This window comes from Dendrobates tinctorius, unplaced genomic scaffold (genome assembly GCF_039654945.1).
Source record: "Dendrobates tinctorius isolate UK_male_01 unplaced genomic scaffold, ASM3965494v1 ptg000068l, whole genome shotgun sequence".
Taxonomy (NCBI): domain Eukaryota; kingdom Metazoa; phylum Chordata; class Amphibia; order Anura; family Dendrobatidae; genus Dendrobates; species Dendrobates tinctorius.
The window spans coordinates 3,446,075-3,471,549 of record NW_027361736.1 but is presented as its reverse complement, the minus strand read 5'-3'; the positions used below and the strand labels follow the sequence as shown (position 1 = coordinate 3,471,549).

Below are 25,475 nucleotides of genomic sequence, written 5' to 3'. Positions count from 1 at the left end.
TTCAAACCTAGTGTTCACCGGGTAAAAGTATGGATTTTTTATATCAAAGTTCTCTGCTTGTTCAATTTTCTCTGGGTTGGTGCTTTCATCTTTGCATAGGTCTTTTAGTGTTAGAAAAGCTATTTGTTCCTTAAAGTCCATATGACAATATTCCTTGGGAGATAATTCCATTTTCGACCTGTGTTCCTTTTGTTCATTCCAGAAGTGTTTTTTTATGACCAGCTTTCTGATGAATTTATTAATGTCCAAGATGGTATTAAACATATTGAATTTTTGTGTTGGCTTTGGTTTTATACCATGTTTCTTTTCATATCTAATATATAAAGCTCAAAGTGTGTATGTATGTGTGTATGTCCAGGATAGGCATCCACACCATTGCAGCTACAGCCACAAAATTTGGCACAGTCACACGTCTGGACCCCGAGAGCGTCCTAAGCTATGTTGTGAGGCAAAATTTTAACCCCGCACATTCCAATTCAGCAAACAATTTTGCCCCTATCTACATACTGGGGGAAAAAGTGTGTGCGCGTCAAGCCCCGTCCCTCATTATGATGTCATAATGCACCTATTTGCATACTGGGGAAACAGTGTGTGCGTATCAAGCCCCGCCCCTCATTATGATTTCACAATGGTTGCCATGGCGACACTGATGTCATCATAGTATATGGGCACTCGACTATGGGATGGCCAATGTGTATGATGAGTATATGTATGATGAGTATATGGGCACGGGACTATGGGATGGACAATGTGTATGATGGGTATATGGGCATGGGACTATGAGATGAAGGATGTGTGATGGGTGTATGGGCATGGGACTATGGGATGGAGGATGTGTGATGGGTATATGGGCACTCGACTATGGGATTGAGGATATGTATGATGGGTATATGGGCACGGGCCTATGGGATGGAGGATGTGTGATGGTTATATGGGCACTGGACTATGAGATGAAGGATGTGTGATGGGTATATGGGCATGGGACTATGGGATGGAGGATATGTATGATGGGTATATGGGCACGGGCCTATGGGATGGAGAATGTGTGATGGGTATATGGGCACGGGCCTATGGGATGGAGGATATGTATGATGGGTATATGGGCACGGGCCTATGGGATGGTGGATATGAATGATGGGTATATGGGCACAGGACTATGGAATGGAGGATATGTATGATGGGTATATGGGCATTGGACTATGAGATGAAGGATGTGTGATGGGTATATGGGCACTCTACTATGGGATGGTGAATATGTATGATGGTTATATGGGCATGGGACTATGGGATGGAGAATATGATGGGTATATGGGCACGGGCCTATGGGATGGTGGATATGAATGATGGGTATATGGGCACAGGACTATGGAATGGAGGATATGTATGATGGGTATATGGGCATTAGACTATGAGATGAAGGATGTGTGATGGGTATATGGGCACTCTACTATGGGATGGTGAATATGTATGATGGTTATATGGGCATGGGACTATGGGATGGAGAATATGATGGGTATATGGGCACGGGCCTATGGGATGGTGGATATGAATGATAGGTATATGGGCACAGGACTATGGAATGGAGGATATGTATGATGGGTATATGGGCATTGGACTATGAGATGAAGGATGTGTGATGGGTATATGGGCACTCGACTATGGGATGGAGAATGTGTGATGGTTATATGGGCACGGGCCTATGGGATGGAGAATATGTATGATGGGTATATGGGCACGGGCCTATGGGATGGTGGATATGAATGATGGGTATATGGGCACAGGACTATGGAATGGAGGATATGTATGATGGGTATATGGGCACGGGACTATGGGATGGAGGATAATTATAATTTGTTATAACTAACCACAGTTAGTTACTAGGCCCGGGCAGCGCCGGGCTCTTCAGCTAATATATATATATATATATATATATATATATATTATAGTGGCCCAGCAGACGTCTGGCACAACAGTAATTAAAGAACCTTTTAAAACAGTTTGCTATTGAATACATGTAACAGAGGTTTAATCCGCACACAATGACTGGTAGTCTCCTCAAACTTTATAATACATGTGAAAATTGGTCACAATTTTAAATGGATTCTGCCTGTAACATTTCTGTACAAAGGCCCAATATGTCCACAATAGGCATTTAGTTAATACTTTCCAGATTTGGACGTTTTGGTATATACATTACCTTTTGGCATTCGTGCCAGTGGTGGGTCACAGCACTCCATATGAAATCCTCTATCACAAGAATCACAAAAAAGCATATTATCCTGAAAGACAAAAAATATTCTAAAAACTATTTATATGGAGGGATGGGTGCATTTCACAATACTGTAAAGTTTAGACCATTTTGTGCAACTTTAGACAGTCTAGTATTAGTTGACACCACCCGATTGTTGGCTTACCGTGTGCCAGAAATCTGCCTGCAAATATAGTGCATAGTGGCACATTTTAGGCCACACTCCACTCACACTAAGCCAGGGGTGGGGGACCTTTTTTTCTGTCAAGCTCAATTTGGTGAATTCCATCAGTCACAGACTGTACAAAATTATCAACTTGAAAATGATCCTGCTACATCTGGTCAAGGAATTAAATAACTCACCCCTAATGATGGCTGAAAGGGCTTCTGTTTTGTTTAGCTGTGATATTAGGTGGCATGGCTGGGGACACAGGGCAAGCAGGCACGGATAGGGACACAGGGCAAGCTGGCACGGCTGGAGACACAGGGCAAGCTGGCACGGCTGGAGACACAGGGCAAGCAGGCACAGCTTGAGACACAGGGCAAGCAGGCACAGCTTGAGACACAGGGCCGGCAGGCACGGCTTGAGACGCAGGGCAAGCAGGCACGGCTTGAGACGCAGGGCAAGCAGGCACGGCTTGAGACGCAGGGCAAGCAGGCACGGCTTGAGACGCAGGGCAAGCAGGCACGGCTTGAGACGCAGGGCAAGCAGGCACGGCTTGAGACGCAGGGCAAGCAGGCACGGCTTGAGACGCAGGGCAAGCAGGCACGGCTTGAGACGCAGGGCAAGCAGGCACGGCTTGAGACGCAGGGCAAGCAGGCACGGCTTGAGACGCAGGGCAAGCAGGCACGGCTTGAGACGCAGGGCAAGCTGGAGTGGTATATGAAGGAACAGGTAGAGACCTGTTCACACAGCGGGTGCCAGTACTGATACAGACTGGGAGGAGTGGGATATGAAGGAACAGTTTGGACCTGTTTACACAAGAGATACAGGCAGGAGTGCGGAGTAGGCAGAGCCGCAAGAGCACGGAGTGGAGCCGCCAGAGCACAGACAGGGCTTGCAAGGGTGCAGAGCACAGACAGGGCTTGCAAGGGTGCAGAGCACAGACAGGGCTTGCAAGGGTGCAGAGCACAGACAGGGCTTGCAAGGGTGCAGAGCACAGACAGGGCTTGCAAGGGTGCAGAGCACAGACAGGGCTTGCAAGGGTGCAGAGCACAGACAGGGCTTGCAAGGGTGCAGAGCACAGACAGGGCAGACACAAGGAAAGAAGCCCCAGACAGGGAGACAGCTCGAGACAAGGTACAGGGTCCAGGAAATTCAGCCTCCTGGAGGGTGGAAGGTTAAATATTCTTATATTATATTCTTATATTATATATTATATTATATTATATTCTTATATATTAAAGCTAGGACAGAGACACAGAGACCAGGATATTCTGCCTCCTGGTGGGCAGACAGAGAATGCTAAGCAAGGCGTATTCCTCCAGAGAAGGAGGAGATACACAGGAGGAGAGCTGGCAGGCTCAGTAGCAAGATACTAACTGAGTTTAGACATTGCACAAGCCATGTTCCAGTGGGTGGGGCAGGCCTATATAGTAGAGGGCTCTAGGTAATTGGTCAGGGACACATTAAACAGGTGCACCCTGACTCCATAAGAAGCGGATAGTTCAGGCACCGCCCCCTATACACACAGTCAGGAAACATGAACTCAGCAGACAGGAGATAAGAGGGACAGAGCATGGAGCTGGCAGTATACAGAAATCACAGTAAGGCCTGGAGCAGTGAGCAAGTTGGTGAGTAGGGTATGGGAGGCCATGCAGCGATGCCAGCAGGGTTGTTAAAGCCACCATTGACTTGTCATACAGGTCCGCTACCCACCCGCTAACAGCTGCCGGGGAACCAGTCTGTATCACTAGTCAATAGTGTGGCTGGGTCCCTGGCAGCTATTAAAAGTATGTTTTTCTTTGAAAACTACAGCGTTTCAGAGAAAAATATACATGGCTGGGATACAACAGCCAGTGGCTGATGCATGCTGCCCACAGCAAAAAGGGGCTGCAACCTAAAGCACGGAGGTGCCAGTGTATCTGACTGACAAAAAATCAGATGGACACAAAAATACCTCAAGACAGATGAGTAGACATTGCCTCTGTGTGGGAATCATCATTACCACTATGAGGAATGGCATAAATTATGGTGTTTTATGGTGCTGGGCAATATGACAGCTAATGTGCAGTAACATGATTACATAAGTTAGTGGCGAGAAGGCAAAGAATCTTTCTAGTCAACTGATTAAATAATAAAAACTTGATTGTTTTACCCCAATGCCCTGTGTTGGCATGAAAGTCCTTGGTGTGCCAACCATTTATCCTAGACAAAGGCAATCCAATGAGCTAACTTGCTATAAGCTGTGTGGTGTGACGGGTGGTCGTATGGTTAATGGGAGGTATATGTCACATGGATGGATGCTCCCTGCAATGCAACCCGGAGTATTTTGTCTATAGTGTACATGAGCACTAAAGATGTCATTTAGTGCACTGGGTCCGGGTTGTGGGTAGCTATGAGAGATGGGAGGGTCTGGCTACCCATATTGCCTCATCTTTGGGAGAGGGTGTGGACTGTACCCCATTTTGCCTGAAGATATGTGTATGTTCAGGACCTGTGGTGAGGTCCTGACCATGTGACCAGCTCATGTGATCCATACCTCACCTATGGGTATGGTTACACGGCTATGTAATTGAGGTGTTTAGCACATGTGAGGGAGTCTGTCAGAGTGTGGACAGACTTCCATGTGTCCAGGTGGGACACTACAGCGTGGTCTGTGTTCTAAGGAAGGAGAAGCGTTCCTGTGTCTGCGGCTGCAGATAGAGCTCTGCTATGGACATTGCCCTGGCCTGTGTGCACAGGACCTGAGGGAACACAGCCCAGCTAAGGACTGTTTGTTACTTTTGACTGCTGTGAAGGCTGGAAACCGTGTTTTGTTACTGTAAGGTTTATGGAGTAAATAAACCGAAAGGAATCGTTTTAACTCTGAATGTGCCAGTGATTACCTCCAAGACCTGCAAAGTGGGTAATCCCCGTCCACTCATATGGTGGAACGCTACAGCTGTAACAAAACATTATAATAAATTAGGAATAGACTCACAGCATTTTTCCCCTGAATCCTACAGGCACTGCAGGTTTTGCATTCAATGCACTGCCACCTCAAAGCTTTGACATTGGATGTGAGCTCCGGGCAGAACTTTAGACACGATGGGTGACCTGTAGGACAAGAACACAGGTAATGTTACAAACTACAGACGAGTCCACCAAGTAAAAGGTGCAGCCTGTCGTTACCTAGAAGAAGGTTCGTAAGACAAAAGAACGATTCAACAAATAATTGTACAATCCCCAAGAGAAAGTAGCATTGTCATGTGTAAAGAGCAGATTGGGAATTAGGGATGATAGGTACAGGGTGTTGCAAGATGGGCAGTTGGACCATACTCATGGTATAGAAATTACAATCTCACGCGCTCCTCTCATTTTAGGGGTAAACATTTAAGAATTTATACATAGTAAAATGGCTCTTTTTTTTAGAACTTTGAAATGTGATCCACAGAGGTACATGGGGATCTCGACCATACACAGCTATGTAACCAAGACAAAGAGTATGTTCACCTCTATGTGTACGGAGGTATTCCCCCCAGGGAAGATATCTGCACACACAGAAGCATGTGGCCTTCTTCATACAGTCACATGCTGCATCATGTGAACAAACTCGCTAAAGGCAGAGCTCACTGGAGATGTGCAGTATATATGTAAGTACCAGATTAATGTATTCTACACAAGACAATAATCTTTCTGTACTAAACAGTACAAATGCATAAAATGCCCCTAATTATCTCTATGGAAACCAGTACAATAATCACATGCCAGCTGCAATAACAAAAACAAGTTCCATTTCCAACAACAGAACATGCTCAGCAGTTTGGATGCAATTTGTTTCCTAAGGCTATGTGCACACATTGCAGATTTTTTTGCGGATCTGCAGTGTTTTTTCCCGCCAGAATTGCACCAAATCCGCAAAGGGTAGCTAAAGGAATGTTCATCAATGGGAATCCGGAATTGGTGTGCTTGCTGCAGAAAATTCCATACTGATTCGCAGCATTTTATTTTCCACAGCATGTCAATTCTTTTTGCGGATCTGCAGCATTTCTGCACCTACTGACTTACATTGAGTCTGTCAAATCCACAGCTAAGCTGCAGGTGTAAAAAGGCTTGCGGATTTGCGTGCCAAAAACACTACAGAAAGGAAGGAGGAAGAGCATGCAGGCGATAGCCAGACATCGTCTGATGGGACTACTACTCCCATCCGGTTATGTCTGCTGTCACATATAACAGTGACAGCATGAGCGCATGATGAGCAGCAGTTTTCCATCTCTGCACGGTGGACCCCGGGTTGCGATCGAACTTCCTTATATTTTATATTTAGTGCGATTCGCAACCCTAACATTATACTAGCGCCAGGGTCTGGCTAGTTTTGGCGGACGAACAGCGACTGCAGCGGTACATCCAGCAGCTGGTGGGCTGGTTGGCGGCTCACGAGCGCTCAGCCTCAGCTGTAGTTGTTGCCGCGGTCGCTGTTCAGGCAGCCACTGAGGCTGTCTCCCGTGTGTTCCCTGCCATCCCTGCCTCGACTTTGTCCCGCCTCCCATTGCCCGAGAAGTTCTCGGGCGATAGTGCTTCTTGTAGGGGTTTCGTGAGCCAGTATACCATACAGCTGTAGCTGCTGGCTGCACGATTCCCCTCCAAGTGGGCTAAAGTGGGATTTGTTATTTCCCAAGAGAGGCAGAATCCACACAGAATTTTACAAAAGCAATTCTGCAAAGTGTGCACATACCCTAATAGTTCTTGAACCAACCAGGATTAAAGGGGTTATCTATGGAGTTGTCCAAGTTCAGGTTCATCAAGTTCAACCGTTTTCCGCTAATTATACAGTTAAAACACAAAAATTGAGCTTGGTTTGAGTTGGTACACATGCAGCATATAAATGCATATTCACATGGCCAAAAAGCAGACAAAACCTACAAAAGACAAAAAGAAAAAAACCCTGATATAATTAAATAAGTAAAATGCAAAAGTGCATTTAAATCATACAGAGTTCTTAGTAATACTGTATTTGATCAAACATAGCATAAAAGCCGTCCCACCATTGACAAGGTGTGGTCGGGGAGGTCCTACACTGTCTAGTATTAATAACCTTATCATGTGTCAAAGTTGATGTCTGTGTGAATAAGGGCAGACAAGGATCGGGTCCCAACCAGTGGACACCAGTCAGGGGAAGCCTTTAAATAAAATTTCCAGCTCAGGAGAGGGAGGCCACACCCCAGTTTGCACAGAATGCAAAAATACAAAGAAAAAACACAAAAATTGAGCTTGGTTTGAGTTGGTACACATGCAGCATATAAATGCATGTTCACATGGCCAAAAAGCAGACAAAACCTACAAAAGACAAAATGAAAAAAACCCCTCATATAATTAAATAAGTAAAAAGCAAAAGTGCATTTAAATCATAGAGTTCTTAGTAATACTGTATTTGATCAGTACAGTAATTACAGTAATACAGTATTACTAAGAACTCTGCATGATTTAAATGCACTTTTGCTTTTTACTTATTTAATTATAGCAGGGTTTTTTTTCATTTTGTCTTTTGTAGGTTTTGTCTGCTTTTTGGCCATGTGAACATGCATTTATATGCTGCATGTGTACCAACTCAAACCAAGCTCAATTTTTGTGTTTTTTCTTTGTATTTTTGCATTCTGTGCAAACTGGGGTATGGCCTCCCTCTCCTGAGCTGGAAATTGTATTTAAAGGCTTCCCCAGACTGGTGTCCGGTGGTTGGGACCCGGTCCTTGTCTGCCCTTATTCACACAGACGTCAACTTTGACACATGATAAGGTTATTAATACTAGACCGTGTAGGACCGCCCTGACCACAGAGTCACCTTGTCGATGGTGGGACGGCTTTTATGCTATGTTTGATCAAATACAGTATTACTAAGAACTCTGTATGATTTAAATGCACTTTTGCTTTTTACTTATTTAATTATAGCAGGGTTTTTTCATTTTGTCTAATTATACAGTTAGTTTTTGTCACTTAATTATCTATAACCCACAATGTTTTGTCTACTGAGGAGATCATCAAGGCCTTATTAAAAGCTGTTATAATGCCTGCCATTACTACCTCTTGTAGTAGGGCATTCCACAGTCTGACTGCTCCAACCTTAAAGAACCCTTTCCTATTTAGCTGCAGGAATCGCCTTTCTTCCACCCATGAGTATCCAATGGTCCTTAGCCTGGTCCTTGAAAGGAATGAGATGTACAAGTCCTTTGTATTGACCACACATGTATTTATACATAAATAAAGAGATCTCCTTGGAGACGTCTTTTTTCTAAGCTAGACAAGCCCAACTTTTCCAACCACTCCTCACATGAGAGGCCTTCCATCCCCTGTAATAATCTAGATGCCCTACTTTGAACTCATCATCAATCATTTCAAAGAGCTCGTCATCAATCATCTCAGACCAACAGACTTTCAGTACATGATATGTATAAATCAAGTTACATGTAATTTAGCACTGTATGATTTATAAAATTCCTATAAGAAAGTCTAGAATATGTCTTTTTTCACTTTATTCAACTCTGCACAGGAGGAATCCCGAGCTTTGCCTTCTGCGGTCTCCCATTCAGTCCCAACCACAGGTTAGGCTGGCTCAGCAAAGGCGTCGATCCCAACATCTTGCTCAGTCTAGTGCTGTCGGGTTGGTTGCTACTTCCACTTCTGGATCAGCTTTAGCAATCCGCACTAGTCAGCAGCGAACAGGAGGCTGTCCTTTTTGCAGCCTACTGAGCATGCCTGTGGGACAACCCCTCATTGTAGGTCGGAGGTCACATGCTCAGGTCCTCAAGCAGCTCGGATTGGACCATCAGGAAGGTCCAGGAAGGACGCTGCTATAAAAGGCTTGCATGGCCTCTCGGCCATGCGCTAGTATAGACTAATATGGCTGAGTGTGTGTGTGAGGATGGATGCTTGTGACAGGTGACTGACTTATTATGACTCCCTCCCTTGGCTGTGCATGAGATAGGGTTTTTAGAGTCAGAGTCAGCGCCGCAGTGCTCCCAGCTTCTCACACATGCTAGCGCCAGAGTGTGCCATTCTACCTAAGGCACTACACTACCGCATGTACAGCAGCATCTATTAGAGCGGCGCCGTGTGCGTCTTATGCACTTTTCAGTTCTAAACTTAGGCTGGTTAGTGGCGTCCACCAAAGCTGTGCTGTACGCACTTAGGCTGGTTTCACATTTGCGTTTTTTTTCGCGGTAATTTAGCGCTAAATAGCGCATGCGTTTTTTTTTCCTATACTTTGCATGGGATGCGCTTATGTGCGCATACACATGCGTTTGTACTCGTTTTACCGCGCATGCGTTTTTTTGCGGTATGCGCTCGGGCGCACAAAATGCAACTTGTTGCATTTTTTGTGCGTCCGATTTGCCTCAAAAAAACGCATGCGCGCGCAATGCGTTTTTTTACAGCAAGACACCCATTATAAGTCTATGGTGAGCATATGTGCGCATTGGCATGCTTATGTATGCGTTTTTTTGCACATGCGTTTTTTTTTTTACCATTAGTTTAGACAATGGAATTTAGGGGTTTGGGTAAAGTTAGGGTTAGTTAAGGGGGGTTAGGGTTAGGGTTAGGGTTAGGGTCAGGGTTAGGGTTAAGTATGGTTTGGTTAAGGGTTAGGGTCAGGGTTAGGGTCAGGGTTAGGGTTAAGTATGGTTTGGTTAAGGGTTAGGGTCAGGGTTAGGGTTAGGGTTAAGTATGGTTTGGTTAAGGGTTAGGGTTAGGGTCAGGGTTAGGGTTAGGGTTAGGGTCAGGGTTAGGGTTAAGTATGGTTTGGTTAAGGGTTAGGGTCAGGGTTAGGGTTAGGGTTAGGGTTAGGGTCAGGGTTAGGGTTAAGTATGGTTTGGTTAAGGGTTAGGGTTAGGGTCAGGGTTAGGGTTAAGTATGGTTTGGTTAAGGGTTAGGGTTAGGGTCAGGGTTAGGGTTAAGTATGGTTTGGTTAAGGGTTAGGGTTAGGGTTAGGGTCAGGGTTAGGGTTAAGTATGGTTTGGTTAAGGGTTAGGGTCAGGGTTAGGGTTAGGGTTAGGGTCAGGGTTAGGGTTAAGGTTAAGTATGGTTTGGTTAAGGGTTAGGGTCAGGGTTAGGGTTAAGTATGGTTTGGGTTAGGGTTAGGGTTAGGGTTAGGGTTAAGTATGGTTTTGTTAAGGGTTAGGTTCAGGGTTAGGGTCAGGGTTAGGGTTAAGTATGGTTTGGTTAAGGGTTAGGGTTAGGGTCAGGGTTAGGGTTAGTAAAGTCATGGTTTGGGTTAGTGTGAGTGGCCACCTAATGTTGGAAAAAAACGCAAACGCGGTAAAAACGCACTAAAAACGCATACAAACGCTTAAAAACGCTGCGTTTTTTTCATGCATGCTCATAAAAATGCTTGAAAAAAACGCAGCAGTTGTATGCTTTTGTATGCGTTTTTCAATGCGTTTTTTTTGCGGGAAAAACGCGCTGCAAAAAAAAAAGCAAGTGTGAAACAGGCCTTAGTGCGGTAAGCAACTATCAGCTGCACCCTGTGACTGTTAACAGGGCACAGCATTCTATAAGCGTCTGTCCAGGCATCGCAGTCGTGGTGCTGAACGCTAGTGGGGCTAGAGGGACTAGAGGGACTCTAACCCTGTGTCCGTGGGGCAGAGTCCTGTGTCTTAGCACTAACGCTCTCCTGCCGAGTCCTGTGAGGATAAACAAGGCTCTGACACTTGTTCAAGTGGCCCTGTGAGGTAACAGAGTTTGCTCCTGTACACACCGGGTCAGTGGTTAACCCGCCAGTGTTTAATTAGTGCTCCGCCATTACTGAGCAGCAGTTTTCCATCTCTGCACGGTGGACTCCGGGTTGCGATCGCACTTCCTTATATTTTATATTTAGTGCGATCCGCAACCCTAACAAACACCAAAAGTAAAAATGTAATACTAGGTAATTGACTGAACACCTGAAAATTGTATTTTAAAACGCAGAAGTTATAATATTGGAAATACAAAATGTTATGGAAGCTGCAGTGGGTAAAGAGCAAATGTTATAGCGGGGTTAGCAGTCCTGAAGGGGATACTCATAGGGTCTCTAGTAGGATCTAATAGGACCCTGCTGTCTCAAGACAGCTGCACAGGGCACATGTCTCACGCAAACTGAGTGATATGTGCAGTAGGAGAAAATGTCTCCAATATTAGAGGCCCAGGGGATGAAGCTACGTAGGGAGACGTCAATGCACTCAAGAAATACACTTTCCTACCAAATATCTTCTGTATTATCTCGCATTGTAATAGATACATAGAGGGTCAGGCCTGCTGGACGCCTCTTGTAATGCGAGCAGTCAGACAGAAGGGATTAGTGCCTTCTCCTACATGATTAGAAAGAGAGCAGTTACTTATTCTGAAGAGGCTTCTAAAGACGGCACATTACGTGGGACATGGCAGGAGCTAATTACAGATAATGTGATCTTGATGTGGCATAGCGAGGATCAGCTGCTTATGCGGAGGGAGGCTGATTCATGAAAGTGGATCCTACACCACATGTTAACTCCTAAAGGCCCCGTCACACTAAGCGACTTACCAGCGATCCCGACACCGATATCAAGGTGTCAGGATCGCTAGTAAGTCGCTATGTGAACGCTGGTGAGCTGTCACACAGACAGCTTCACCAGCGATCAGCACAGCAATGCCGAGCGCCCGGCATCGCTTGCCATCGCTGTAAAAAATAGAATCAAAATAAAAAATATAGTTATTCTCACCTTCCGACGTCCTGTTCAGCTATCCTGCCTCTCTCCACGCTCCGGTCCCAGTGATCCTTTGCACGAATGACCGCGAGATGTCACGGTCTCGAGGGATAACAAAGTCTCGCGGTCATTCGTGCAAAGGATCACTGGGACCGCAGCGTGGAGAGAGGCAGGATGGCTGAACGGGACGTCGGAAGGTGAGAATAACTATATTTTTTATTTTTTTTATTATTTTTTTACACCTGATCGCTGGTCTCCCGCTGTCACACACAGCGATGCGTGCTGGCCAGCGGGAGACCAGCGACCAAAGAAATGTCCAGAGGTTTCTTTCAGCGATACCGGCAGGGGGGCCGCTCGCTGATCGCTGTCACACACAGCAATCTCGCTGGTGAGATCGCGGTTACGTCACAAAACTTGTGACTCAGCAGCGATCTCGCTACCGAGATCGCTTAGTGAGACGGGGCCTTTACATTCTGAAAGTTTGGGTATAAGAGTGTACTCCATCAGTTTATATATTAGCAGGAATGCAATTCCTTTCCTTGAGCCAAGGGAACCTAACATCAGAAAATGACCTCATTACCTAACCCCATCAGCATTCACGCAATTACAAAGCTGTTTGTAGCTAAATTATGACCCTGATTCATCAAAGCTTTTACACCAGAATTCTTCTGTAAAAAGCTTTGAAAAGTATAAAAATAGCACAAGGCTGTGCAATAACTAATTGCAAACACACCGAGCTATCAGCTCTGCTGTACTGCCCCTTCTCTCCACACTGACTGCCTATGACATGGCATATGAAGAACAAAAGTCTGCAGCTGCAGATGTGTTTGTAATGAGACAAAGCTCAGCTCTGCTGCACAGTATTAATTGTAGCCACACTCAGCTCTGCAGTGAGATCAGGATAGCAACCATTATATGTCTCACAGTGGTAAAGCCCCATTTTATATAGAATAACCCATGTAGGTGGAGTCTCATGAAGATCAGTATCCGGCCCATAGTCCTGAACAGCTCATTTATACATAAGAAAAATGGAAAAAAAATCAGATCACAGATATCAACTCATCATTTATTCAGCTTCCTATGACCTACATGTGCATGACAGGGTGGCAAACACTGCTTCAGATTGGTGGTAAAAATCATTACCGCTGGTCAGACAGCCGCGGTTCCCGCCACAGTAACAGCATGAGTCTGCAGCAGTGATCAGAGGTAAAAGGTTTACCTCCGGTCACTGGCGTGGACTGATGGGACTACTGCTCCCATCAGTTTATTCCTGCTGCTGCTAATAACAGCAGGCAGCGACTGAGAGGAGTATTCATCAACTGGTGCCTGCAGTCTAAATAAACAATAAAAAAATTCAAAAAAAAAAAACCAGCCCACGCCAGTGACCAGAGATAAACTTTTTACCTCTGATCACAGCTGCCTGCTAACACTGGCATTTGACAGTGGGGAAACACAGCTGGCTTGCGGTCATGACCTTACCACCGATCAGAAGCAGTGCTTGCTGCGCTGTCATGAACATGACAGCGCAACAAACACCCAGTGTTCGGTGGCCGGAACCTGAACAGTAACACGGACTTCCTGGTGAAGTCAGTGTTCGGTGTCCGTGTGAGAACAGTAGGTGTTCGGTACAGATGCTGAACTTTACTGATCAGATTTGCCCATCTCTATTAGTGAGATAACTGCAGAGAAATTACAGCTAAAGAATAGGAAATGTCATCCCACTATGAGAATCAGTGACCAGAGGGAAAACGGTAAGATTTCTACAGTTTAAAAATATAAATAGTGACATGGAAAATTGACATGAAAGGGAATCTGTTAGCAGGTTTTTGCTATCTAATCTGACAGCTGAATGAGGTAAGGACAGAGAACCTGATTCCAGTGATGTGTCACTTAGGTTACTGGGTGCAGTAGTTATGAGATAGTCACTGACTCTGTGCTACAGATCTAGCAGAGCTCTGATATTAAGTGTGGGGAAACAGGGGGTCAGCTGGTACCCAAGTCTGCTAGCCGAAACTGTATGGACCAGGGATTGTCCCGCCAAACGCCTGCTTTCCTGTTAAATGTGGGCATAACGCTACTCAGACAATGCAGGGTGAGGGTAAAACAGTGTGGCAATGCTTTATTGAACCACAAAACAGGCAGATAACACACAGAACAGTCCCAGCACAGTACCCAAGATGGTGCACATTACAGAGTCTCACCCTTTCGCTGACTCGCTGGGTTAATGGTAGATGTTATGTCAGAGCTCCCAGGGTCGCTACCCCACCTGTGATACATACACAGAGAGGACGTAACGACAAGCGTAGGGAGATGACAGTCCATAGAGTCCATACAAGGTCCAAAGCCAGTTGACATGAGAGTCTCCACCTGGCTTATCCGAACATCTCCGTGGAACCAGGTGATCAGCGGGTCCCAAAATATCAGCTTATGTCACTATTACAGGCTTACCCAAACAAAAGTCTGTTTTCTTGACCCACGAGAAATCAACACTTAAATCCAAAAGACAACATACAGATAAAAAGTCAATTCTTCTTGGTTTGCAAAACATAGTCGTCTGGGTAATTAAGATATACCGTATTTTTTGGATTATAAGATGCACTTTTTTCCCCAAAATTTGGGGGGAAAATGGGGGTGCATCTTATAATGTGAATATACCTTACTGGTACCATTGCTGCAGGCTGGGATGAAGGTGTGTCCGGCAGTGTTGCGGGTGCCCAGCGATATTTCAGGGGTGTCCGGCGGTGCTTCCAGTGTCTCCAGTGCTGCAGGGGCTCTGCCAACATTTTGTGAAAGGCTAGAGCCCCCATAGTTCCATGGTTTCCTGCACGGTTGACTCCGGGAAAATGGCTAATGGGGGCGGTGCATGTCCAGATGGAGATCTCGGGAGATGAGATTTCAGCGCTTAGATCTCATCTCCCGAGATCTTGGTGCCGAGTAGCACCGACACCCTTTACCCCTATACAGGGATCTGCATTTACTGCAGAGCCCAGGAAGCGCTGTCTGAACAGGAGCAGAGTGCCAGAGCAGAACGGTCGCAATAGAAAAGCCGAAGGGAGCCAAAAATGGAGTCAGAAACCAGGCGAGCAGTGGAGGTACAGAAACGGCAGGCAGAAGCAGAGTCGAGAGTCCAGGCAGAGGTAAAAAACCGGGAGAGTAGCGGAGGTACCAAATCGTCAGGCAGTAGAGGGGGTCAGGAATCCAGGCCAAGGTCAGCGTCAGTAATCGGGAGAAATGCAAGGTACAAAAACGGCAGGCAACAGAGTAGTCAGAAGTTCAGGCTGAGGTCGGAGTTAACGATAGGCAATCACAAGTAACACGTAGGGGAACCAAGAATATATCCGGCGGCTTGCAAGCCCAGTCCCAAGGTATTTGAGGGATCAGGTCGTCCCTCACAGGCTCCCGGGCTGGTGATGTCATCAGGACCTCCCCCAGGACCAGACCTGATGATGATGCACCAGCCCCTTCATGACTGACAGAGGACCGGAGTCTGCGTCCAGTAGACGCCTGCGCAGAAGCCCTTTCACTGTTGCCGCCCTCACTTGGGCGCGAGCCACGGCACCTCCTAGTGGCTGAGGGCGGAACAGCAGGCCCCGAGATCGACGACGACATGTCAGTCCGGCGTCTCCTGGTGGCCGAGGCCTGGAGAGCAGGCCCCAAGCCCGAGGACGGCGTGACAGTCCGTCGCCTCCTAGTTGCTGAGGGCGGAACAGCCGGCCCCGAGTCTGACGGCGATGTGACAGTACCCCCCTCTCCAGGAGGGGCCTCTGGACCCTCAAAACCCGGTTTGTCAGGGTGAAGGAGATGAAATCTCGTAATTAATGCCTTGGCATGGATGTTCCTTGCGGGGACCCAGGACCTCTCCTCCGGGCCGTAGCCCTTCCAGTGTACAAGATACTGTATGGAGTCTCTGACAAGGCGGGAGTCAAGGATACCCTGGACTTCATACTCCAAGGAGCCTCCGACCGAAACAGGAGGAGGAAGGGACTGGACAGGGTGAATTGGGGAACGATACAGTTTGAGGAGAGACTTGTGGAACACGTTAGGTAATTTAAATGACTGCGGAAGTTTCAAACGGAAGGCTACCGGGTTAACCACTTCTATAATTTCATATGGGCCGATAAATCTGAGACCCAGTTTGGCAGACGGTACTTTCAGTTTGATGTTTTTAGTAGAAAGCTAAACCTTGTCCCCAACCCCCAAGTGTGGCCCCTTGGACCGTCGTTTGTTTGCAGCTGAAGCCTGTCTAACCTGAGCCCCTTTCAAATTCGTATTTACTTCAGACCATATTGTTTTCAAGCGATGTATGTTTTTCTCTACCCCAGGGAGCTCCGACATCCTAGCCGAGAATGACCCAAAGCGCGGATGCAATCCAAGGTTACAAAAAAAAGGAGTAGTTTTAATGGAGTCCTGGTAGCGATTATTTAAGGCAAACTCAGCCAATGGCAGATGTTATACCCAATCGGACTGGTGTCCTGACACGTAACAACGGAGGTAATGCTCCAGAGCTTGATTAGCACGTTCGGTTTGCCCATTGGTTTCGGGGTGGTAGGCCGAGGAGAAGGATAACTCAACACCGATGCGTTTACAGAACGCCCTCCAGAATTTTGAGACCAACTGGGTACCTCTGTCGGACACAATATTTGACGGAACACCATGAAGACGTACAATGTGCACAAGGAACAATTTGCTCAAGGTTTCGGAGTTAGGTAAGCCAGACAGGGGAATAAAATGGCACTGTTTGCTGAACCTGTCTACCACCACCCAGATACATGTCTTCCCATCTGAGGTCGGCAGGTCTGTAATGAAGTCCATGGAGATGTGGGTCCATGGACTCTCAGGGGTGGGCAAGGACTGAAGCTAGCCAGCAGGGCGATTATGGGGGGATTTGGTGCGGGCACAGACTTCACATGCTGAAACATAGTTCTTACAGTCCTTGACCACCGTCGGCCACCAAAAGTTCCTAGTTACCAACCTGGTGGTATTATTGAGCCCAGGATGGCCTGCCAGAACAGAGTCATGTGACTCTTTAAGAACTTGAAGGTGAAAGGTATTCGGAACGAACAATTTTTTGGGGGGTGTAGTGTCAGGAGCTCGTTCCGGAGACCTACGGATCTCCTCCAGAAGGTCCAAGGAAACTGCCGACACGACGATCCCATTGGCTAATATCGGAACGGGTTCACAGTCTTCGGCTTGTGTGGGGCAAAAACTGCGAGAGAGGGCATCGGCCCTCACATTTTTCGTACCAGGGCGAAAGGTGATTAAAAAAATCGAACCTTGAAAAGAACAAAGCCCACCTGGCCTGCCTGGAATTCAGTCTTTTAGCTGACTCCAGGTAGGTCAGGTTTTTGTGGTCTGTAATGACGGTGACCTTGTGTTTGGCGCCTTCGAGAAAGTGACGCCATTCCTCGAAGGCCCATTTGATTGCTAGTAATTCCCGATTACCAATATCATAGTTCTTCTCTGTGGCAGAGAACTTTCGGGAAAAAAAGCACATGGGCGCAGCTGAGTGAGGGCTGCAGTGCCTTGCGATAGCACTGCTCCCACTCCGACTTTGGAGGCATCCACCTCCACAATAAATGGGCGGTCTAAGTCAGGTTGTACTAAAACCGGGTTGGCCACAAAGCACTCCTTTAACGTAGAAAATGCTTGAATGGCCTCGGGATTCCAGTTGGCCACGTCTGCCCCCTTCCGGGTTAGATCCGTGAGTGGCTTGGCAATCTCAGAGAAACTCCTGATAAACTTACGGTAGTAATTGGCAAATCCCAAAAATCGCTGCAGTGCTTTCAGCGATTTGGGTTGCACCCACGCCTTAATAGGTTGGATCTTGGCAGGATCCATGCGGAACCCCCTGCCTGAGACCATGTACCCCAAAAATTGTACCTCCTCAGCGAAAAAGACACATTTCTCTAACTTTGCAAACAAGGAGTTCTCCCGCAGTCTCTGCAGTACTGAACGGACGTGTTGAGCATGTGTCACAGGGTCAGTGGAGTAAATCAAAATGTCATCCAAGTACACAATGACATACACACCACAGATGTCCCTGAAAATATCATTAACAAAGTGCTGAAACACTGCAGGAGCATTACTGAGTCCGAAAGGCATTACTAGGTACTCAAAGTGACCAAGAGGTGTATTAAACGCGATCTTCCACTCATCGCCGTCTCTTATGCGGATTAGATTGTATGCCCCCCGGAGGTCAAGTTTAGTAAACCAACGGGCTCCAATTAGCTGATTAAAAAGATCAGGGATGAGTGGAAGCGGGTACTGGTTCTTTATAGTGATTGCGTTTAATTCCCGGTAGTCATTGCAGGGTCTGAGACCACCATCTTTCTTCTCTACAAAGAAGAACCCAGCTCCAACTGGTGAAATAGATGGTCTAATGAACCCCTTTCTTAAGCTATCCGCTATGTACTCATTCATGGCCTGACGCTCTGGACCAGAGAGATTAAATATTCTCCCTTTTGGAAGACGGGCATCTGGAATTAGGTTTATAGGACAATCATACTCTCTGTGGGGTGGTAGTTTCTCAGACTCTATAACAGAAAAGACATCTCCATAATCCCTGAGAGCAAACGGTATGAAGGGGTGTTTTTTTTAGCTTCGTTTGATTTACTGCTACAGACATGCAATTATCTTGGCATTGCGAACTCCAGCGCACCACATCACCCAGGTGCCAGTCAATGACAGGGTTATGTTGACGTAGCCACGGCATCCCCAAAATGACTGCAGAAGATACTGTCCAACACAAAAAAGGAAATAAGCTCGGTATGTAGTGCTCCTACTGACATAGTTATCTTAGCAGTAACAAATTTAACCCCCTCCTGAATAATGGACGTGCCATTTATAGCCGTGGTTTTAATTGGAATATTAAGTTTCAGTAGTGGGACACCAAGTTTTTTAGCAGCAAAAGAGTCCATAAAATTCCCTTCAGACCTGCTATCGACATAGGCTTTTAAACACAGTGAATCCTGACCAAAATACAACCAAATAGGTAGTAAAACTTTGGCCGCATCTGCGGGCAATACCTGAGCCTCTGCGCAACCATAGCCAGAGCTGCTCAGAGGCTGATGTTCCCGGGGTACGGATCTATGACGTTCAGCTTTGTCCCTGGAGTCTCCTAACTGCAGCATGCTCGAGCAGGAAGGTGAGACTGATCCTCCAGGCTGTATACTGAGGCTTAGTAACAGGTGTTTTAGGCCAACACTCAGCTCAGGCAAGAGAGGAAAGAAAAAAAAATTCAGAGAAACTGTCTTTATATAGGTGTGATATATATATATATATATATATATATATATATATATATATATATATATATATATATACATATACATACACACACACACGAGACAGTTTTATTTGGGCCGGATATAATGTCGCGTCCGTCTGCAAGTCTGGGCTGCAGACACAGCGCCCCGAGTAGCACCGACACCCTTTACCCCTATACAGGGATCTGGATTTACTGCAGAGCCCAGGAAGCGCTGTCTGAACAGGAGCAGAGTACCAGAGCAGAACGGTCGCAATAGAAAGGCAGGAAGGGAGCCAAAAATGGAGTCGGAAACCAGGCGAGCAGTGGAGGTACAGAAACAGCAGGCAGAAGCAGAATCGAGAGTCCAGGCAGAGGTCAAAAACCGGGAGAGTAGCGGAGGTACCAAATCGTCAAGCAGTAGAGGGGGTCAGGAATACAGGCCAAGGTCAGCGTCAGTAATCGAGAGAAATGCAAGGTACAAAAACGGCATGCAACAGAGTAGTCAGAAGTTCAGGCTGAGGTCGGAGTTAACGATAGGCAATCACAAGTAACACGTAGCGGAACCAAGAATATATCCGGCGGCTTGCAAGCCCAGTTCCAAGGTATTTGAGGGATCAGGTCGTCCCTCACAGGCTCCCAGGCTGGTGATGTCATCAGGACCAGACCTGATGATGATGCACCAGCCCCTTCATGACTGACAGAGGAGCGGAGTCTGCGTCCAGTAGACGCCTGCGCAGAAGCCCTTTCACTGTTGCCGCCCTCACTCGGGCACGAGCCACGGCGCCTCCTAGTGGCTGAGGGCGGAACAGCAGGCCCCGAGATCGACGACATGTCAGTCCGGTGTCTCCTTGTGGCCGAGGCCTGGACAGCAGGCCCCGAGGACGGCGTGACAGTCCGTCGCCTCCTAGTGGCTGAGGGCGGAACAGCCGGCCCCGAGTCTGACGGCGACGTGACAGATATACAGTTGTGTGAAAAACTGTTCGCCCCTTCCTGATTTCTTAGACTGCGTATACCTGTGTGTCTTAAACAGTGCCTTCCCCCCTCCCCCATTCTCACAATAAAACACTGACAGGCCTAGGTGGGTTGAAAGAGGTCGGTCACAGTTTATTAATTACATAGGCAGAGAAAGGCAATTACACTTTGCAATGTCTCATCGCCGTAGGCCCTGTCCCCTACCGACATGCGAGCCGGCCAATGAGCGGTCACGAACCTTTGTCTTACTCTACAACTTCCGCTGTGACTTAATATAATCAATGGTATGTATATATACACATTTTTTTTACACAATATAAAAAAGAGAGTTGAATATATAAGGGAGAGAGGGTGAAACAACAGCTTCCAAGGGTCAGACGGAGGGGAAAGAGAAGGAAGTGACCCTTGGCACCTGGATGTAACCAATGTAGGTGTGGCCGGATGCCCCTTCCCCTTTAAACCCATTGGTCAGTTTGGCGTCCCAATTAATGCATCACCTGGGGCAGTAATGGGAGGGGGGATTTCGGCACTGAACTATATTCTCTCTAGCTTTAGTTTTGAGGGGCTCCACAGTCAGAGGCATGTTCCTGAATTAGTACCGTGCCTGCCAGACTGCCTAGACCCATGTGTCTTAAACAGTGCCTTCCCTCCTCCCCCAATCCCACAATGAAACACGGACAGGCCTAAGTGGGTTGAAACAGGTCGGTCACAGTTTATTAATTACATAGGCAGAGAAAGGCAATTACACTTCGTAACATCTCATCGCCGTAGGCCCTGTCCCCTACTGACATGCGAGCTGGCCAATGAGCGGTCACGAACCTTTGCCTTACTCTACAACTTCCGCCATGGAGGATCATATGTATGACCTACACAGGACTCCGACCGCCACCAAACAGCCTTAGTGCCTGTTCAACTCCGTCCTGTAAGCTGGATAAAAATATGTTGAGCCCAATGTCCATAAGGTGAACTCCATCCGGTCTTAATAATTCTGCATTATCTCCTTCCAGCAGGTGGTAACGAACCATAATTCCATATTTTCCCCTGACAAACTTTGCCATCCGCGAGTTGATTTTTCTTCTTGAACGCTCTATCGCTTTTGCGTCCCTTGCTCCATGCCAGACGGCTCATGGCACTATCTCCGTCCACACCAATGCCATATCTGGTAACATGTAGGTAAAACACTCTATGCCTGTTGACATCACTGTAGTGAGTTCACCACTTTTCCTTTTAATCAGATCATTGCCGTCAGCGTGTAACACCAAAATAACCAGCCCTTTGGCCGTCTTAGGCCTGTTTCACACTTGCTTTTTTTTGCAGCGCGTTTTTCCCGCAAAAAAACGCATTGAAAAACGCATACAAAAGCATACAACTGCTGTGTTTTTTTCAAGCATTTTTATGAGCATGCATGAAAAAAACGCAGCGTTTTTATGCGTTTGTATGCGTTTTTAGTGCGTTTTTACCGCGTTTGCGTTTTTTTCCAACATTAGGTGGCCCCTCACACTAACCCAAACCATGACTTTACTAACCCTAACCCTGACCCTAACCCTAACCCTTAACCAAACCATACTTAACCCTAACCCTGACCCTAACCCTTAACCAAACCATACTTAACCCAAACCCTAACTAACCCTAACCCTTAACCAAACCATACTTAACCCTAACCCTGACCCTGACCCTAACCCTTAACCAAACCATACTTAACCCTAACCCTGACCCTAACCCTGACCCTAACCTTTAACCAAACCATACTTAACCCTAACCCTAACCCTAACCCTTAACCAAACCATACTTAACCCTAACCCTGACCCTAACCCTAACCCTGACCCTAACCCTTAACCAAACCATACTTAACCCTAACCCTGACCCTAACCCTGACCCTAACCCTTAACCAAACCATACTTAACCCTAACCCTTAACCAAACCATACCTAACCCTAACCCTGACCCTAACCCTGACCCTAACCCTTAACCAAACCATACTTGACCCTAACCCTAACCCTGACCCTAACCCTGACCCTAACCCTTAACCAAACCATACTTGACCCTAACCCTGACCCTAACCCTAACCCTGACCCTAACCCTAACCCTAAACCCCCTTAACTAACCCTAACTTTACCCAAACCCCTAAATTCCATTGTCTAAACTAATGGTAAAAAAAAAACGCATGTAATAATAATAATAATAATAATTTTTATTTATATAGCGCCAACATATTCCGCAGCACTTTACAATTAAGCGGGGACATGTACAGACAATAAATTCAATACAAGTTAAGACAATTCAAACAATGACATTAGGAGTGAGGTCCCTGCTCGCAAGCTTACAATCTACAAGGAAATGGGGGGACACAGTAGGTGAGAAATGCTTGTTAATTCAGGTCTGGCAATTATAATAGGGATTTTCATATAAAGCTGCATGATCCGGTCATCAGCCCGTGTGTTTAAGTGCAATAGACAAGTATCAAGTGCAGTTATGTGCATGAAGGGTGTGGAGACAGATGAATAGTAGGGTGCAGATTCAGAATAATATTTGGAAGGAGGGAACAGGGCAAAGTTAGCTTGCTGAGTAGTTGATGTGATAGGCTTCTTTGAAGAGATGGGTTTTCAAAGCGCGCTTGAATAGGTCAGGGCTAGGTATCAGTCTGATCGTCTGGGGAAGTGCATTCCAGAGAGCTGGAGCAGCACGAGAGAAGTCTTGGAGACGGAGGTGCGAGGTTCGGATTACGGGGGATGTTAGTCTTAGGTCATTTGTAGAACGGAGGGCACGTGTAGGGCGATAGACAGAGATGAGAGAGGAGATATAAGGCGGTGCAGAACAGTGGAGAGCTTTATGGGTGAGAGAGATGAGTTTATACTGGACCCTGTAGCGAATAGGTAGCCAGTGTAATGACTGGCATAAGATGGAGGCATCGGTGAAGCGGCTGGACAGAAATATGACCCTGGCTGCCGCATTCAAGATGGATTGGAGAGGAGAAAGTTTGGTAAGAGGGAGACCGATCAGAAGAGAGTTGCAGTAGTCCAGACGAGAATGAATAAGAGCGACAGTAAGAGTCTTAGCAGTTTCAAAGGTGAGAAAAGGTCGGATTCTGGAGATGTTTTTAAGATGCAGGTGACAAGAGCGACTGAGTGATCGGATGTACGGAGTAAAGGAAAGTTCAGTGTCGAATATGACCCCAAGACAGCGGGCATGCTGCTTGGGAGTTATGGTTGAACCCTCCAGGGTTATTTCGATGTTAGGTAGAGTGAGGTTAGTAGAGGGGAGAAACACAAGAAGTTCAGTTTTAGAGAGATTTAGTTTCAGATAGAGGGAGGACATGATGCTAGAGACAGCAGACAGACAATCCTTGGTATTTTGAATTAGGGTAGGGGTGATGTCAGGGGAAGAAGTGTATAATTGGGTGTCATCAGCATAGAGATGATACTGGAACCCAAATCTGCTGATTGTTTGTCCAATAGGGGCAGTGTATAAAGAGAAGAGGAGAGGGCCTAGGACTGAGCCCTGTGGGACCCCGATAGTAAGGGGACGAGAAGAGGAAGAGGAGCCGGAAAAAGATACAGTGAAGGAGCGGTCAGAGAGGTAGGAGGAGAACCAGGAGAGGGCTGTGTCCTTGAGGCCTATAGAGCGGAGCATAGTGAGGAGGAGCTGGTGATCCACAGTGTCAAATGCGGCAGAGAGATCCAGGAGAATCAGCAGGGAGCAATGACCTTTCGATTTAGCTGTTATTAAATCATTAGAGACTTTAGTGAGGGCAGTTTCAGTAGAGTGTAAAGAGCGGAAACCAGATTGTAAGGGGTCGAGAAGAGAGTTATCTGAGAGATAGCGGATTAGACGGGAGTGGACCAGGCGTTCCAGGAGTTTAGAGATGAAGGGAAGGTTAGAGACAGGTCTGTAGTTAGCAGTGCAGTTCTGGTCCAGGGATGGCTTTTTAAGTAAAGGGGTTATGATGGCATGTTTAAATGAGGAGGGAAATATACCTGAAGAAAGAGAGAGGTTAAATATTTTAGTCAGGTGAGTGGTGACCACTGGTGAGAGAGACTGCAGGAGCTGTGAAGGAATAGGGTCACTGTTGCAGGTTGTAGGCCGAGCAGAAGCGAGGAGCTTGGAAACTTCTTCTTCTGAAACAGGCTCAAAGATGTCTAGTGAGCTTGAGGTGCGGCAGAGAAGGGGATCCAGGCACTGAGGAGATAGGGCTGAGATATCCTGATGGATGTGGTTGATTTTTTCTAGGAAATAAGTGGCCAGATCCTCACCGCTGAGGTTGGTGATGGGGGCCTGTACTTTAGGTTTCAGGAGGGAGTTTAAGGTTTCAAAAAGTCGTCTTGGGTTGTTGGATAGTGAGGTGATGAGGGTGGTGAAGTAGGATTGTTTGGCCAGATGAAGGGCAGAGTTATAGGTTTTGAGCATGAACTTATAGTGGATGAAGTCTTCTGCTAAGAGAGATTTTCTCCACTGCCGCTCTGCACACCTCGAGCAGCGCTGAAGAGAGCGTGTTTGCGTTGTGTGCCAGGGCTGCCTTTGTCTGTGTCGGGTCTTTCTGCGTATAGAAGGTGCTGCTTCATCTAGGGCATTCTTCAGTGTATTATTGAAGTGTGACAATGCTATGTCTGGACAGGAGAGGGTGGAGATGGGGGCTAAAGATGTGTGGAGATTGTCCCTAAGCTGTTGGGTATTAATGGTACGTGTATTCCGATAAGTGTGGTAAGTGGGGGTGTCCCGGGTGAGGAGACAATTCTTGACAGAGAAGGAAAGAAGGTTGTGGTCCGAGAGCGGGAGAGGTGAATTAGTAAAGTCGTGCAGCGAGCCGGGGCGGGAGAAAACCAGGTCCAGAGTATTCCCGTCCTCATGTGTAGGAGAATAAGTAAACTGTGAGAGGCCGAATGAAGAAGTTAGAGAAAGAAGATGAGAGGCAGACTGGGAGAGCGGATCATTGATGGGGATGTTAAAGTCTCCCATGATGAGGGTGGGGATGTCACAGGACAGAAAGTGAGTAAGCCAGGTGGTGAAGTGGTCTAGAAACTGGCGGGAGGAGCCTGGAGGGCGATAAACGACCGCCACTCGTAAGGAGAAGGGCTTAAAGAGTCTGATGGCGTGGACTTCAAAGGAAGGAAATGTAAGTGATGGAACCGGGGGGATGACCTGGAAAGCACATTGTGATGAA

At 46.8% G+C, this 25,475-nt stretch overlaps 1 protein-coding gene across 3 annotated transcripts in view; it reads right to left on the bottom strand.

The window, feature by feature from the left end:
- KAT6B (lysine acetyltransferase 6B) overlaps positions 1–25,475 on the bottom strand; it is a 695,781-nt gene that overhangs the window by 415,533 nt on the left and 254,773 nt on the right. For all 3 annotated transcript variants that reach the window (XM_073581049.1, XM_073581050.1, XM_073581048.1), the window contains 2 exons: positions 5,392–5,507; positions 2,198–2,279 (listed from right to left, as the gene is read on the bottom strand). In XM_073581049.1, the coding sequence (XP_073437150.1) occupies positions 2,198–2,279; positions 5,392–5,507 (198 nt within the window). The remainder of the gene's footprint in view (positions 1–2,197; positions 2,280–5,391; positions 5,508–25,475) is intronic.